The 17032-nt window shown below is 38.0% G+C and overlaps 1 protein-coding gene across 11 annotated transcripts in view; it reads right to left on the reverse strand.

Moving 5' to 3' along the window:
* Positions 1-17032, reverse strand: part of ELF1 (E74 like ETS transcription factor 1) — a 129687-nt gene that overhangs the window by 20649 nt on the left and 92006 nt on the right. For all 11 annotated transcript variants that reach the window (XM_090258671.1, XM_090258670.1, XM_090258668.1 and 8 more), the window contains one exon: positions 2367-2547. In XM_090258671.1, coding sequence (XP_090114797.1) covers positions 2367-2547 — 181 coding nt within the window. The remainder of the gene's footprint in view (positions 1-2366; positions 2548-17032) is intronic.

Below are 17032 nucleotides of genomic sequence, written 5' to 3' on the forward strand. Positions count from 1 at the left end.
TCATGTTTTGATGAACATGAAAATTTGAAATTGGTGTTACAAATAACACCTGCAGTTATTAACATAAGTCTCAAATCCATAAAAATCATTCAATCTTTTATTATTGAGTATTTCAAACAAAATTAAAATTATGAAACATAGTATTATGAATTCTCACATATCCATTCTCAGCACCAACCATTATCAACACATGGTCAATCTTCTTTTATCTATACACCACTCACTGCCCTCAAGGCTTATTTTGAAGAAATTCAAGATACCATATTTTATCTCTAAATATTTTAGTGTATGTATCTAAAAGATAAGGAATCTAGCGGAATACTTTTATCATATTTAATATAGTAACAATAATTCCTAATACCATCTGCAGTGCTACCTAAGATTCATGTACAGTTTATAAAGTGTTCTATTCCCATCTGTTTCTTCCCCTGCAGTGTCCCTAAAATCTAGTACTCTTCCCTTTCCTACTGTGGATCAAGGAGGGCTACTAAAGAATCTTAATTCTTTGCTTTCTCAAGACATTGCTCAAACAAGGATAGAAGTGTAAAGCTAGAAGGTAAGAAAGGGGAGAGAGAAGAAACATGCAAAAAGAAAATCTAGTTTTCAAGATATGTTTGATTTCTGGACTCATTACTTTCCTGCTTTCTAGGAAGGAAGGATGGAAAGAAGGAAGGAAGGAAGGAAGGAGGGAAGGAAGGAAGGAAGGAAGGAAGGAAGGAAGGAAGGAAGGAAGGAAGGAAGGAAGGAAGGAAGGAAGCTGTGTGTACCTCACCATCAGCTGTCTTCAAGTCTAAGCCTAAGAGAAAGAAGAACTAAAAGGAAGGAGCAATTCCTTCTCTCAGAGACCTAAGATCTGTTTTCTTAGGCTTAATTTCTTCTTTGAAGACTAATATCTTCCCTGACGACTAAAACTGGGAGGACCCTCGTTGCACCTACAAGAGGGTATAGAGCCTTCCCCTAAAGCATCGAGAATTCAGAATAGACTGCAAAAATGGCACAAGCTACCCAACAGATAAATGCATAGTGGTAGTCATTTTGTTATACAAAACCTATACATAACAGTAAGCAATGAACAGAAACCTCTAACTTTATTAATTTAATTCCTTTATCCATAAGAGAGAAAACAAATACAGGTTTATCAAAAAAAAATTTCACTGGGTTTCTCCAAACAAAAACTATGAATACACCTGTATATAAGAACTCTCTTTATATAAAGAAATTAACCAAGGTTTCTTTGTCAATGTTATTAGTGGGGGTTCAGTCACTTGATGTGTGACCTTAGGCAAAGTATTTAACTTTCTCTCTCTAATTTCAGTTTTCTTTTTCTGTTGTGAGAATTAATCAACAATGTATTTTTAATCAATTAAATTGTTAATATGATGCACTGAGAAGGAGATAATGCCATTTTGATGATATTCTTGCCCAACAGGCATTTATTTCATTCCCAGCATGAGAAACATATCACGCAAAATTGAGAAATATTCTATAATATCTAACCAGTACTCCTCAAGTGTCAAAGTTATGAGAGACAAGGGATGAAAAAGGAATAGTCAGAGACTGGAAGAGAATAAGAAGAAACAACAACTAAACACAACGTGAGATTCCAGATAGGATCCTGGAACAGAAAAAATGACATTAGTATAAAATAGGTAAAATACACATAAGTCTAGGTTTAGTTAATAATATTGTGACTAATGTTAATTTTCTGTTGGTTTTAAGAATATTTAAATAATCCTTGCTTCCAAATAATTGATATTCTCAAATACTTTCAATATCTCTGTGTGTAAATGTATAACAATACAAGTGCATGTACCAATTTCTAAAACTGATGAAAATAGCACTACCACTATACCTCATACTTCCATTACATAGTAAACTCTTCAAGTTTGAAATATCCTACTAGTTCTGACTGAACCAGAAGAAGAATATTCTTTAAACTTCAGTACCTTATCCTACATTTATATCATGGTGTCCTATTTTGCTTTATGCAATGGCAGTTAAAAAAACACAAACAAAAAAACCTTTCCTATCTTTTCCCCTACTAACAAATTCTCATTGTTATCAGGAATATAGAGCTAGGCATATAAAAAATGCTCAGAGAAGACTTGATGAATTGAGTTGCATGCCTCCTTATTTTGTCACATTCTTCTCAATATATTTAGGAAAGAAGAAATGGGAGGTGAGAAAGAACTATGAAACACAGGCAAATGAGAAAGAAAAGATAATTTCCTTCTCCCTGCAGGGCTCTAGCCTCTGGAGGTAAGTTATTCATCATCAAGTTAGGGACTTTGTATGCCCCCAAAATCACAGGGCTAGGACATTGCCTAAAACTAGCTGAAGTGAAGTGCTGCTGGAGGCACACACACCTGTAAGGGTGATGTTGTCATCATCATCATCTATGATCTCTTCTTCGGCGACATCCAGGGAGCTCTCAGTAATCATGTCATTGGGTTCTTCCACACATGCTAGACCTGCGTAACTATTGAGAATATCAGCACCAGGAACATGTTCCACTATTACAGCAGGAAAGATAGCTGGATCACCAAGCTGGGAGAGGTGAGGGAAAAAAAGGATTAACAAAGTTTGCTTTTGTTAGATATAACGAAAAATTATTTTATACTGAATAGAAATTTAGTTTTTATGTCATCAGCTACTTGTACCTTGACAATCCTTCTAGGTTGAAGTGAATATATATCTATGAAGATAACAAATTTTCATTATTAATCTTAACAACCAAGTTTTCATTGGAAAATCCTATAAAAGTATACTTTTAAACCACATTAAATTTACTAATATCATTAATGCATGAGAGGTTGTGTACAAATGTATGATTAAATACAATCTCAACTAAGTTTCTTTGGCAGAAAAATATCTGTGGGTTTAAAAAAGTATTACATTGCCACTTGGCACACAGGCTGTGTTTAACAATAGCTTTTGATTCAAATGGGAAAATTAACTGTCATTTTCTTCTAGTTATAAGATCTCAGAATTTTAGAACTGAAAGGACCCTTAAAGTATTATCTAGTCCAGCCACCTCATTTTACAGACAAGGAAACTGTCCCAGAGAGGGTTTTGAACAACGTGCTCAAAAATCAGTTAAGTGTTCATGAAAAGGATTCAATGTTAAGAGTGAAAAGCAAATACAGTTTTTTTAATGTATCAATATAATGTATACATGGATCATAAAGAATTACTTTTCAAATAGAGTAAAAATGCTTTGACATCTATCGACTCCTTATATGTTGCTTTGGCATACTTTCATTTTAATGTTTTTCTGTAAATCATCATCCCTCAAACAACTGATATGCAATAAACAGCCTAATGATGCAAGAAAGGAAAAATCAGTTAGTGACAAACCTCATTAACTTATTATCTCCTTTTTAAAACATTTCAGACTTAAAAAGACTGTAAAAGTAGTACAGAGAATTCCCCTATAAACTTCATCCATATTCCTATAATTTTAACACTTAATCATGTATATCATTCTCTTTCTATATTATTATTATTACACATACATTTTTTTGATTTGTTTGAGAGTGTTAGACATATTGATCTTTTAACCCTAGATACTTCAGTGTCTGTTTCCTGAAAACATGAATATTATCTTATATAAAGATAGTACAATGATCAAAGCCAGGAAAGTAACAGTGATATAGTACTATTATTTAGTCCAGGGGTTCCCAACCCCTGGGCCATGAACCGGTACTAGTCCGTGGCCTGTTAGGAACTGGGCCTCACAGCAAGAGGTGAGTGGCAGAGGAGCAAGTGAAGCTTCATCTCTATTTAAAGCCGCTCCCCATCACTCACATTACTACCTGAGCTCCGCCTGCTGTGAGATCAGCAGCGGTGTTAGATTCTATTAGGAGCACGAACCCTACTGTGAACTGCCCATGTGAGGGATCTAGGCTGTGCACTTCTTATGAGAATCTAATGCCTGATGAACTGAGATGGAGCGGAGATGGTGATGCTAGCGCTGGGGAGCAGCTGCAAATGTAGATTACCATTAGCAGAAAGGTTTGACTGCAGAGAGACCATAATAAATCAATTGCTCGCAGATTCATATCAAAACCCCATCAATGAGTGGCAAATAACAATTAAGCTGCATCTAACGGGCAGGCTTTATAGTGGCAAGTGAGCTGATGTACTTCAATTGTACAGCTGCATCTAGTGACGGCTTTAAGTCAGAATCTGACACTTATTTAGTCCACATGTGGCCTGCCCATTATTTTATTTACCACTTCCATCTCTGCCTCTTTCTCACCCTGAGCACTTGTCTCAGTCAGTTTTGGTAAGCCCAAATGCTAACCCTAGCATGTGGTGAGTTGTATAATTACTTCATTATATATTACAATGTAATAATAATAGAAATGAAGTGCACACTAAATGTAATGCACTTGAATCATCCCGAAACCATCCCCCACCACTGCCCTGATCCATGGAAGAACTGTCTTCCACAAAACCACTCCCTAATGCCAAAAAGGTTGGGGACTGCTGATTTAATCTACAGATCTTATATAAATTTCTGAAATTGTCTCATTAATGTCCTTTATAAAAATTTTTTAAAAATGTTTTGGTTCAGGATTCAGTCTAGGATCATAGCTTCATCATATTTCTTTAAAAAAAAATATTAGTTATTTTTAGCCAGAGGTGAAGGGAGGGAGAGAAACATTGATGTGTGATAGATTGGTTGCCTCTCACATGCCCCCAGCCAGGGACCTGACCCACAACCCAGGAGTGTGCCCTGACTGGGAATCAAACCAGCAACCTCTTGATTCGCAGGCCAGTACTCAATCCACCGAGCCACACCAGCCTGCACCATCATATTTCTTTATGGCAACTTTTTTAATCTGGAACAATTTCTTAACCTTTAATTTATATTGATTCTTTAGTTTTTCTTTGTCTTTCATGCTCTTGAGACTTCTGAAGAATACAGGTCATTTGTTTTGTAAAATGTTTCTCAATTTGAGTTTGTATATTAACTCATGGATTAGATTCAGTTTGCATTTTTGGGAAGAATAACAAGAAAGTAATGTTGTATCCTATCAAATACATCATAGCAGGAGGTCTAAAACAGCTATTTATCCCATTACTAGTGATATTAATTTTAATCACTTAGAGTGATATCTTCCAGATCTATCCACTATAAAGTTACTATATTGCTCTTTGTAATTAGTTATCCTACGGGAAGATAGCTCCAGACTATGTAACTATCCTGTTTCTTAAAACATATCCCCATAAACTATTATCTTCTTAAATGTAATAAAAAGTTACTGACCATACATAATAATTTCAGGTACTTTGTTATTTTCCTTGAGTAAGTCTGCTACAATAAAAGAGCTATTTATGGTTTAATTATAACTAAGAAGCCTCAAGTTTTAAAAATTAATATGTTTGTAGCACTGCACAGAGTTTATTACTTCTATCGTAAGAATTTAATTAGCTAAATTAAATACATGATTAGCATAGGTGCTAAACAGATACTATCGGTGCTTTCTTGAATGCTATGCTCTGAAATTTACCGGTAATAACCCTAAAATATACCTGGATTGTTTTATTTTAAAATGTTTCTTCCTATTTCAGAGAAGAAGTTATTCAGAAGTAAACTGGCTCTCAAAATCCTATGTTTTAAACAGAAAGTAAGAGGCTCAAACATTACACCATAAAAACCACACACACACACACACACACACACACACACACAGAGGAAAGTATCATATAAAGTGGCCAAAGCATAGCTGAATTTGGCCTTCCCCTTCTCTTTTTTGAGAAATGAATATTGCAATTTAACCTAGCATTAACAACATGCACTTGTTAACACACTTCTCTCCTAAAAGTTCAAGTTAAGCCCCTAGTATTCTAACAAGGCTGAGCCTAGAATTGAGTTAATTTTTACATGACTTAATTCTATACCGCAAAACCGTATGTACTAGGTAAGAACTAGGGCTTTACCATCTCCATCCACTGGCAGATGAGAAATTAGGTCAAGAAATTTATCCAGGGTCACCCACTAAATCAGAGGCATGTCAATGCAATCCACAGGCACAGTCCTCACCCAAATGAAACCAAAGTATTCCTCCTTATCCAAATCTATTTGGCCCCTGAAATTTGGTGTGAGTGTTAAGAGTGTGGTTATTACAAGGGATATCTCCAAAATTTTATCTGAATTTATATAGTTTCAAATAACTAGAGATATTTGTTATTACTTACTTCCTTTTTCTACTCCACCAATCTGTAAATGAACTGGAAGAACTGACTGTTCTCCAGAATTTGCAAGTCTCAGAAACACCACTATAATCAATGCTAGCTACTTTTACTCTAGTATTAGTGCCACTCCCCAGAAGCAGCCACTGTTACCGGTTTTTCATTCACTAACAGAGAAGTCTATGTGTAGTCAACCATATTCAGATTTGCTTTAAACAATCTTTTTTTTTTTCATTTCAGTTCAAAGATTTTTAAGCTATTTAAATAAAAATGCCAAACACACAAAGGTAGAGAGAAAAAAAGTTTCCTTAGAAGTAAAGGCTTAATAAAGAATAAAAAGGGTGACATGATTCTGTGCTTTAGAAGGTAGACACATATGGTGAAAAACAAAAACTGTTAACTAGGAGACCTAGGGCCTTCTCTAATCCTACTGTCATGACCTTATTTTCCTCGCTTTAAATATAAGAAGAGCACCAGCTGATCCTGGAATGGCACTTCCAGATTTTCTGTTGCTAAGATGTATTTTAAAGGCACGGATCTTACTTTTATAACATCACAGTAGAAGAAATTATTCATTCTCTGGACTAAATGAAGTGGGGGAGGGAGTAGCATGCACACTGCACAGATACCTGCTGTCTCTGCTATTGCTATTATTAGTTAATATTTATTAGCAGTTAATATATGCCAGGGATTCTGCTCATTGCTTTACATGGATCAACACCTTACTTGATCATCACAAAATCCTACAAGGGAGATACATTGGATTATTTTATACATGGGAAATAATTTGCCAAAGTTATATAGTTAGTAATTGGTAGAACTTTAAAGTTAAACTGACTCCAGGGCCCATGTCCTTTGCATTTATTTTTTTGGCATATTTACTTGGCTTGGTTTAGAAAAACAGAATAGGTAAGAAGTTGTGTTGAGGTATGATTTTCAGTATTATTTTTTGCAGGGTTCTCCAATCCAAATCTATTATAAACTGTCTTGTGGACATAGCCAGTACCTCTTGGGCCCCAGGAACTTCCCAGGATCACTTGCAATTTAGCCATACTGTCTTCTCCTAAGATACTTGCTCCTTTCAAGAAAAACATTGGTCATTCTTTTCTAGTCCACTGAAATAAAAGATATATATTCAAAGCTGTTTATCTCCAATTTCTCAAGGGTGCTATTAATTCATATACAAGAAACAGACCAACTCTCGACTTCTGGTCAAGATGGAGGTGTAGATAGACATGCTTTGCCTCCTTGTGCAACTGTAAGAAAGATTACAACTCACATCAAAACAAAAAACACCCAGAATTGCCAGAAAATTGAACTGTATGGGAGTCTGACAACCTAGGATTTAAAGAAGCTGTATTCATCCACACAAGTAGGAAGGGTGGAGCTGGGGAGCTTGGGCGGAGATTATGTGGTGTGGTGGAGGTGGCAGCAGCTGGTGGCAACTAGTGGGCCCACATTCAGTGTGGTGGATAAAAATCAGGGTGAGAGGGAGCATACCTTGTGAGTGAAAGATTCCAGCCCCAGGCCAGACTGGGCAGCACAGGATTACAGCACTAGGAAAAATAAAGCCTCATAACTTCAGCAGGGGTTGGGGTGGCGGAAGAAAATGCCAGTTGCACAGGAGAGTCCAGTAGAAGGGACCAAACAGGCCTGGAATGTAGGCAAACCCACCCGCCCTGGGAACCACCAGCAGGGCAGCATCAGGACACCAGTTGCATACGGGAAGTGGGTGAAGTGACTAGAAATGGGGTGAATGCCAGGCAAGCCTCCAGAAGTCCAGCAGCAGCAGCACTGTCCCCTCTCTGATCCCTCCACACAGAGCCACAAAGTGGTGAAGTGGGTTGCCCTGCCCTGGTAAATATCCAAGGGTCCATCCCATACAACTTAACAGGTGTACTAAGAGAGGGAGTCACAGCAGCTCTACCTAGTAAACACAAACAAAGAGAGGCTGTCAAATTGAGGAGACAAATAAATATGGTCCAAATGAAGGAAAAGAACAGAACCCCAGAAAAACAGCTAATTGAGGTGGAGATAGCCCACCTATCAGATGAAGAGTTCAAAACACTGATGATCAGAATGCTCAGAGATCTCACTGAATACAGCAAAAGCATACGAGAAGAAACGAAGGCTACACTAAATGAAATAAAAGAAGAATCTACACGAAACCAATAGTGAAGGGAAGAAAGCCAGGATTCAAATCAACAGTTTGGAACAAAAGGAAGAAATAAACATTCAACCAGCACAGAATGAGGAAACAAGAATTGAAAAAAATGAAGAGAGTTTAAGAAGACTGGGACATCTCCAAAAGTGGCAACATCTGAATCATAGGGATGGCAGAGGGAGAAGAGGAAGAGCAAGAAATTGAAAACTTATTTGAAAAAATGATGAAAGAAAACTTCCCTAATTTGGCGAAGGAAATAACATACAAGTCCAGGAAGCACAGAGAGTCCCAAACAAGTTGGATGCAGAGATGACCACACCAGGAAACATCATAATTAAAATGCCAAAGGTTCAAGATAAAGAGAGAATCTTAAAAGCAGCAAGAGAAGAGAGAGTTACCTACAAAGGAGTTCCCATAAAACCATCAGTGGATTTCTCAAAAGAAAACTTTGCAGGCAAGAAGGGACTGGCAAGAAGTATTTAAAGTGATAAAAAGCAAGGACCTACAATCAAGAATACTCTATCCAGAAAAGCTATCATTAAGAATGAAAGAGCAGACAAAGTGCTTCCCAGACAAGGTAAAGCTAAAGAGTTCATCGTCACCAAGCCATTATTATATGAAATGTTAAAGGGACTAATTTAAGAAAAGAAAAAAAAAACTATGAACATTAAAATGACAGCAAACTCTTACCTATCAACAAGTGAATCTAAAAACAAAAACAAACTAAGCAAACAACTAGAACAGGAACAGAATCATGAATATGGAGATCATTTGGTGGGTTATCAGCTGGAAGGCACAAGGGGGAGAATAGGGAAAAATGTACAGGGATTAAGAAGCAAAATTTGTAGGTACAAAATAGACAGAGGGATGTTAAGAATAGCATAGGAAATGGAGAAGCCAAAGAACTTACATGCATGACCCATGGACACGAACTAAGGGGTGGGGGGAGACTGCTGGAGGGAATGGGGGTAACCGGGCAGAGGTAGGCAAAAGGGGAAAAATTGGGACAACAGTAATAACATAATCAATAAAACATACTTTAAAAAAGAAACAAACCAACTTTTAAATCTTAGGTAATACACCTGAACCTGTGTATGTACAAAATAGAGCTGACCCTTGAACACTGTTTGGAACTGCACAGGTCCCCTTATATGTAGATTTTTTCAATAACTGTACAGTAGGCCCTACATTTCCCCAAGTTTCACATCCATAGGTACAAGAACTGCAGATCGAGAATAGTCAAATACAGTATTTTCGATTTATGGTTGGGAATCCACCTGTGCAAAGAGCCAACATAAGTTATACACGTAGTTTTTACCTAACCCGCTATGGGGGTCAGCACTCCTAATTCCCATGTTGTTCAAAGGTTACCTATACATCTAGGAAACCCCTCTCAGAAGACTGGAAAGATTCTCCTTGGTATTACCATAAATGGAAGGAAAATACACACTCCAGACACTCCAGCTGTTGATCTGAACTCATAATAAATTCCTGCGTTTTAAACTGAATGACTACAACTGACTGAAGTCTGAGTCAGGAACCTAAGATCTTCATAACCACACATTCTAAAATTCCTTATAACTTCCGACCAAGATGGAGTCTTATACAACACGCTGCATCTCCCTCCATAACTAAGAAGGAATACAACTACCTCAAAACTAGAGACAATCAGAAGTTCCAGAAAATCAAGCTGCATGGAAGTCCAACAAACAAAGATATAAAGAAGAAATACTCATCCGGATAGGTAGGAGGAGCTGAGCCAGGGCAGAGAGGACCCGAAGTGGTGGCAGCGGCAGGTCAACAGAAAGAGAAATCACATGTTTTAAAAAGTTGGGAGGGACACCTAGGGAGCGCTTCCAGCACCAGACCAGACACACAGCTGACAGTTCCATTGCCAGGGAAAATAAAGCCTCATTGCTTTTGACTGTGCAAGCCAGTGGGGGTTGGGGCGAAGGAAGAAACTGCGGTCTTTCAGCAGAGTCCTCTTGTTTAAAGGGCCCTCATGGTCCTAGAACATCTGAAGAACCACCCACTCTGGGAACGACAGCCAGGACAACAGCTAGGGAGGCACCAGTCCCATACAGAAGTGGGAAAAGTGCCTAGAACAGGGGCAATAAGCATTGTTCCCTCTCAGACCCCTTCCCCACATACAGCGCCACAACATGGTGAAACGAGTTGCCCTGTACTGACAAATACCTAAGTCTCCGCCCCTTACAAATGTAACAGGAGCTACAGCTCTGCCTAAGATGCAAAGGCAAACAAACACAGGAGTCTGTCAAGATGAGGAGACAGAGCAGTATGGTTCAAAAGGAGGAACGGATCAAGGTTCCAGTGGGAGAACTAAGCGACGAGGAGATAGCCAACCTAACAGATGCAGAGTTCCAAACACTGGTGATAAAGATGCTCACAGGCTTGACAGATTTGCTTAAGTATGGCAAACGCATAAGGGAAGAAGTAAAGGCTATGCTAAATGAAACAAAGGAAAATCCACACAAAGCCAATGGTGAAGGGAAGGAAACCGGGGTTCAAATCAATGATTTGGAACATAAGGAAGAAAAAAAACAGTCAACCAGTACAGAATGAGGAAACAAGAATTGAAAAACATGATGAGAGGCTTATGAACTTCTGGGACAACTTTAAACTGCCAAAATCTGAACCATAGGGGTGCCAGAAGGAAAAGAGAAAGAGCAAGAAATTGAAAACTTATGTGAGAAAATAATGAAGGAAAACTCCCCAAATTTGTTGAAGAAAATAAACATACAAATCCAGGAAGCACAGAGTGTTCAAAAGCTAGACTGAAAGAGGACCACACCAAGACACACCACAATTAAAATGCCAAAGGTTCAGTATAAAGAGAGAATCTTAAAAGCAGCAAGAGAAAAGAAGAGAGTTACCTACAAAGGAGTTCCTATAAGACTCTCAGCTAATTTCTCAAAAGAAACTTTGCAGGCAAGAAGGGGCTGGCAAGAAGTATTCAAGGTGATGAAAAGCAAGGACTTACAACCAAGATTACTCTATCCAACGAAGCTATCATTTAGAATGGAAGGGCAGATAAAGTGTTTCCCAGACAAAGTAAAGCTTAAGGAGCTCACCATCACCAAGCTATTGTTATATGAAATGTCAAAGGGACTTACTTAAGAAAAAGAATATCAAAATTATGAACATTAAAATGACAACAAACTCACAACTCTCAACAACTGAATCTAAAAAATAAGAACAGACTTCCGGCCAAGATGGAGGCTTAGATGGACGCGCTAGGTCTCCCTCTACAACTAGAGAGGAATACAACTACTTCAAAACAAAGGATAACTAGAAATTCCAGAAAATAAAACTACATGGAAGCCCAACATATGAAGTTATAAACCAGCGGCGCCTTTTGGGCAGGTAAGGGGAGCGAAAGGGGGCGGTGCTGTTTGCGGTCGCACCTGGGACAGCGGCGGGGAGAACAACCCCGGCTGCAGTCGAACCCCCGGCAGCTCGCGACCCCAACGCTGGGGAAAGCAGCCACCACATCGCCTTGAACAGTGAGGCCCAGGGGGGGCGGGAGGACGGATCCCGGTCTCCTAGCGGAATAACTGTGTGAATCCATCTTGGACCCCCGCCCCCAAAGAAAGCGCCACAGGGCTGCGAAATAGGTCGCGGACAGGCACCGGTCGCTGGATTATGACGACAAAGCACCACGGCACAGCAAGAAAGGCTGCCGAACGGCGCCGGTCGCTGGGTCATTACGAGTACACAGGCACTGCCCCCTACAGCCGGCCCAAGAAAACAAAATGCATCTGTCAAAATGAGGCAGACAACTATAGAAATCCCGGTGACACAGCTCACCAGACAACAGATGGAGAACCTGACAGATGAACAGATAAGAAACCTGTCAGATGCTCAGTTCTGGGCCATTGTTATCAGGTGGCTTACAGAATTCACAAAAGATCTGGAAAAAGATGAGAAAGAAGCGAAAAACACTCATAACGAAAGGAACAAAACCACATACGAGACAGATGGTGAGGAAAAAAATCCAGAGTTCATTTCAACAAACTGGAATATGGAGAAGGAACAAGCAGTCAACCAATGCAGCGAGAGGAAATGGGAAGCAACGATGAGAGGATCAGAAACCTCTGGGACAGCTATAAAAGGCCCAACATAAGAATCATTGGTTTGCCAGAGAGCGAGGAAGATGAACTAGAACTTGAAAAATTGAGTGAAAATATAATAAAGGAGAACTTCCCAGACTTGGGGAAGGGAATAGACTTACAGGTCCGGGAAGCACAGAGAGTTCCAAAAAAACTGGACCCAGGGAGAACCACTCCAAGACACATTATAATCAAAATGTCAAAAATTAAAGATAAAGAGAGAATCTTAAAAGCAGCAAGAGAGAAGAAAAGAATTATGTACAAAGGGGTCCCAATTAGACTATCAGCTGACTTCTCAAGGGAGACCCTGCAGGCAAGTGGCAAGAAATATTCAAAGTAATGAAAATCCAAAACCTACAACCACGAATACTCTATCCAGCGAAATTGTCATTCAGAATAGAAGGACAGAGAAAGTGTTTCCAGGACAAAATAAAACTGAAAGAGTTCATTAGATCCAAACCACTGTTATATGAGATGTTAAAGGGACTGGTTTAGAAAAAGGAGGATCAAGACTATGAAATCTAAAATGAAAACTGCATCACAAGAAACAACAGAAGCTAGGGAATTGAAACAAAGGCAAACTAAACAGGCAACGAGAGTGGAAAAAGAACTATAGGTACGGGGAACATGTTGGGGGGAGGTCAACAGGGAGGGGGAATGGGGAGAGGGAGGGAGATGATATAGGAATTAAGGATCATGGTAGGAGGGAATGGAATAGACAGAGAGAGGTTGAGAAGAACTGTATGCACAACTAATGGACATGATCTAAAAGGGGGGGACAACTGGAGGGAGGGGGGCCACCGGGTGGAGGGGAGCAGAGGGAAGGGAAATTGGCACAAATGTAATATTATAATCAATAAAACACATTAAAAAAAAAATAAGAACAAAACAAACTAAGCAAACCAGAATAGGAACAGAATCTCATAGCTATGGAGATCATTTGCAGGGTTATCAGCTGGGAGGGGGAAAGGGGAGAAATGGGGAAATGGTGCAGGGACTAAGAAGCATAATTGGTTGGTACAAAATAGACAGGGGGAAGTTAAGAATAATATATGGAAGGGTGAAGCCAAAGAATTCCTATGCACGACCCATGGACATGAACTAAGGGGGGTGGGACAGCTGGAGGGAAGGGGGCTACTGGGCAGAGGGGAGTAAAGGGAAAAGAAATGGAACTACTGTAACAACATAATCAATAAAATATACTTAAAAAATAAAAAAATAAAATTCCTTATAGAGAAATGGTTCTCGATCTCTTAAATAAAAGCATGGCAAAATTTCATATGTTGGATTTTCCTAGATTTAAATTTTTGAAATTAATGAAACATTGGGACTTGTATTAGTTGGTTAGGATGGCTGTAACAAGGTACCACAGAGTAGAAGCCTTAAGGAACAAAAACTTATTGTGTCATAATTTTAGAGGCTATAGTCTGAAATCAAAGTGTTGGCAGGATTTGTTCCTTCTGAGGGCTGTGAAGGAAGGATCTGTTCCAATCTTAATTTTCACATGTGTCTATGTCCCAACTTTCTCTTTTTATATGGACACCAATCACATTGGCTTAGGGGCCCACTCTACTCCATTATAACCTCATTGGACATGACCTTATTTGGTAAAAGGGTCATTGTGGGTATAATTAGTTTGTGGATTCAACCAGCTACATAATAGGGAAAAAATGTTTCGCGGTTGCTGATGTGTACTATGCAGTAAGGCCTGTAATGGCTACATCACTACTAAATTTGTACAGACTTCAATACCTCCCCCCTACAAACAGTACAATATAACAACCATTTACATTGTATTAGATATTATAAGCAATCTAGAGATGATTTAAAGCTATTGGGAGGGTATGTAGGTTATATGCAAATATTATGGCATTGAACATCCTTGGATTTTGGTATCTGTGGTAGAGGGTGGGTTTCTGGAGCCAATACCCAGTGATACTAAGGGATGACTATACTACTAGATTAAGATTAGACATTATTCTTCAAGTTTCTATGTTAACGACTACACCAAACCTTATTCATCCATGTTGGTTTTTTCTACATCATTTCAACCAGACCCCTTTCCAAGATTTATTTAGAAGAAGAACTTCAGGAAGGTCAGAGGTATTAATAAAATGGCCACATTCCTAATACTTAACAATACAATCTATTACCTCCTTTTAAGACATGAAGGTGTTAACACATCACTGATGCCCTAAGAAAAATATTACATTTCATTTGGCTAGCTACTTTAGAAAAATATTTCTCCAAACATCGCTAAAATCTTTCCTCATTAAAAATCATATTGAGTATCTTCTCTTTATACCTTTTATTTGAATCAGAGAACCGCAGTAAACTCCACCAGTGCTTTATCAACCTTTACTAATACTGGGAAACATTTAAAAATATCAATACCTATTGAATATAAATATAATCATTAAAATTATGGTTTAAAAAATGAATAGGTCTAGATTTTGCCTCTATCCAAATCCACATGAAATGGAGCCACTGATATGCATGCTTCCTAATATTTTCTATTAATCTGTAGAGTTTTATTCTCCTTTTGTCATGTTTGGAAAATATGAGCATTAGATAGCATGACTGTGTGTTCAGACTGCCAAATGCCATTAGTAGCAGACTGCACAGCAAGAGAAGTGTGTTTGTTTGACAATGTGTTATATACTTGGTACTCTTGCCTTTTGCTCAGTAGATACAAAATTTTAAAGTTGTCTTTATTTTAATTAAAGAGCAATGGTTAGTGCTGTTGTTTACGTTCATCCCTCCTGTCAGTGTATGTGTGTAATTATAGCATGGAAGGTTTGAGTTTCCCAAATGCTTTTTAATTTTGTCCAGAACAACGTATTTCTTAAGGTATTTGCATTTATTCAGCAGAGACTATTCATGATGCTCCTTGTTCTCTTTATTAAATAGTGTTTACTTGAAAAAAAAAAAATCAATACCTGACCCTAAAAGGGATCAAATAAATCAGAGTATCTGGGGATGTCTGTTACCGGGCCTGTTATAAAATCCAATGTGTATGCAGGTTTCAGAACCACAGCTTTAAAGAATTACAAGATTCAAAACTGTATTTTCTAAATTGAGTCAACCCTATTTATGCCAATGTCTGAGCTACCAGTAATCAAAAAAATAAGCCACCACAGTTATTATATTATAAGATTTCTTGCTATTTGGCACTTGCAGATTATTTTTCCATTTGTTTTTGGAATAGGAGGAAAATAAATTACAAATGATAGGTGGGAATAGAAAGACTTCTGGGATTAAAATCTGTCAAAGATCAGTTTCCAAAGCCTCAATTTCTATAAGCAAATTAAACTGTAGTGCTAAAAAGACTTCCAACTGTTTAGTAACTTTACTGAAGGTCTTAACAGCTCCAGAAAGAAAAATACACATACCAGTTTTCCTTCCTCTTAACTTCAGGTAAATTTAGGACAACCGTTGAAAGCTAAATTTTAACAAATTTTTAAAGAATAATAAAAATCAAACCAAGTTTTAGCAGGAAACAGAGACAGTTCTCCAAATTTCAACATTGTTCACTATATAGCTGCCATGTGGTGTGGTTGATGACATATGTAGCAATATCATCAAGTGAAAAAGAGAAGGAAAGGGACCAATTTGTAAACAGTACAATATGGTACTACCATGACTAGGCTGCTTCTTTCCCCATCGTACCACTTTTCAAGGCCTTAGGTGGATATTTAAGAAACTATGGATCACTACTTCAACTCTATTAAATAAGTTTAATCAAAAGGTTTTTGGATATAAAAAGCAAAATTACTTTCAAATAACTTGTTTGCCAAGCTTCTCTTACAGAGCTGCAGCTAGTATGAAGTTGTGAAATATCCTGCCAAGGTCCTCTATGAAATAGTTTAAAATCAAACAGCTATCAAATATTTTCTGGAAAGAAAAGTAGGTTAAGAAAAGTCTAAAAACTTCACCAATGTGGATATTACTTTTTTAAGATAGGTACAAAATGAGCACACTTTTAAGCGGTTTATACCATCTTTTTGCCTCAAGAAAAGGCAATATCAAAAGTGGCATGGAGGCCTTACTTCTCCCATAATTTTCAATAGCTGCCCCAAATCCAAGGCCACCAAATAAACATACAAACTAAACAGTGCACTTGCTATAAAAAACACATCTCTGAAATGAATTCCTGTGCCTCTCTTCTAATCAGAATGCTGTTCTGGAAGCCTCATCAGAAGATGACACTATTTGAAATATCTTCCTTCACCTTTGATTTAAAAAACAAAAACACAAAAACCCAATACCTCACTCTATCAGGACACAATCTCACCATATTCACCATGGAGCAAATGCACTAGCAATACACATACTGAAAATAGAATGTAACAATAAGTGCTCAGACTCTAGAATCAGAATGATCTTTAAAATAGGGTGGAGTGCACCATGCAGCCCTGGGTGTTTGGAAGGGAAATTATTCAACTTCTCTAGGCTTAGTTCTCATTTCTATCTAGAATAACAACACTATCTTCTACTGCTACTGTAAGAATTAAATAACACAGACTTCCGGCCAAGA

The sequence above is a fragment of the Furipterus horrens genome, unplaced genomic scaffold, assembly GCF_987537825.1.
Source record: "Furipterus horrens unplaced genomic scaffold, mFurHor1.1.pri manual_scaffold_12, whole genome shotgun sequence".
Lineage (NCBI taxonomy): Eukaryota > Metazoa > Chordata > Mammalia > Chiroptera > Furipteridae > Furipterus > Furipterus horrens.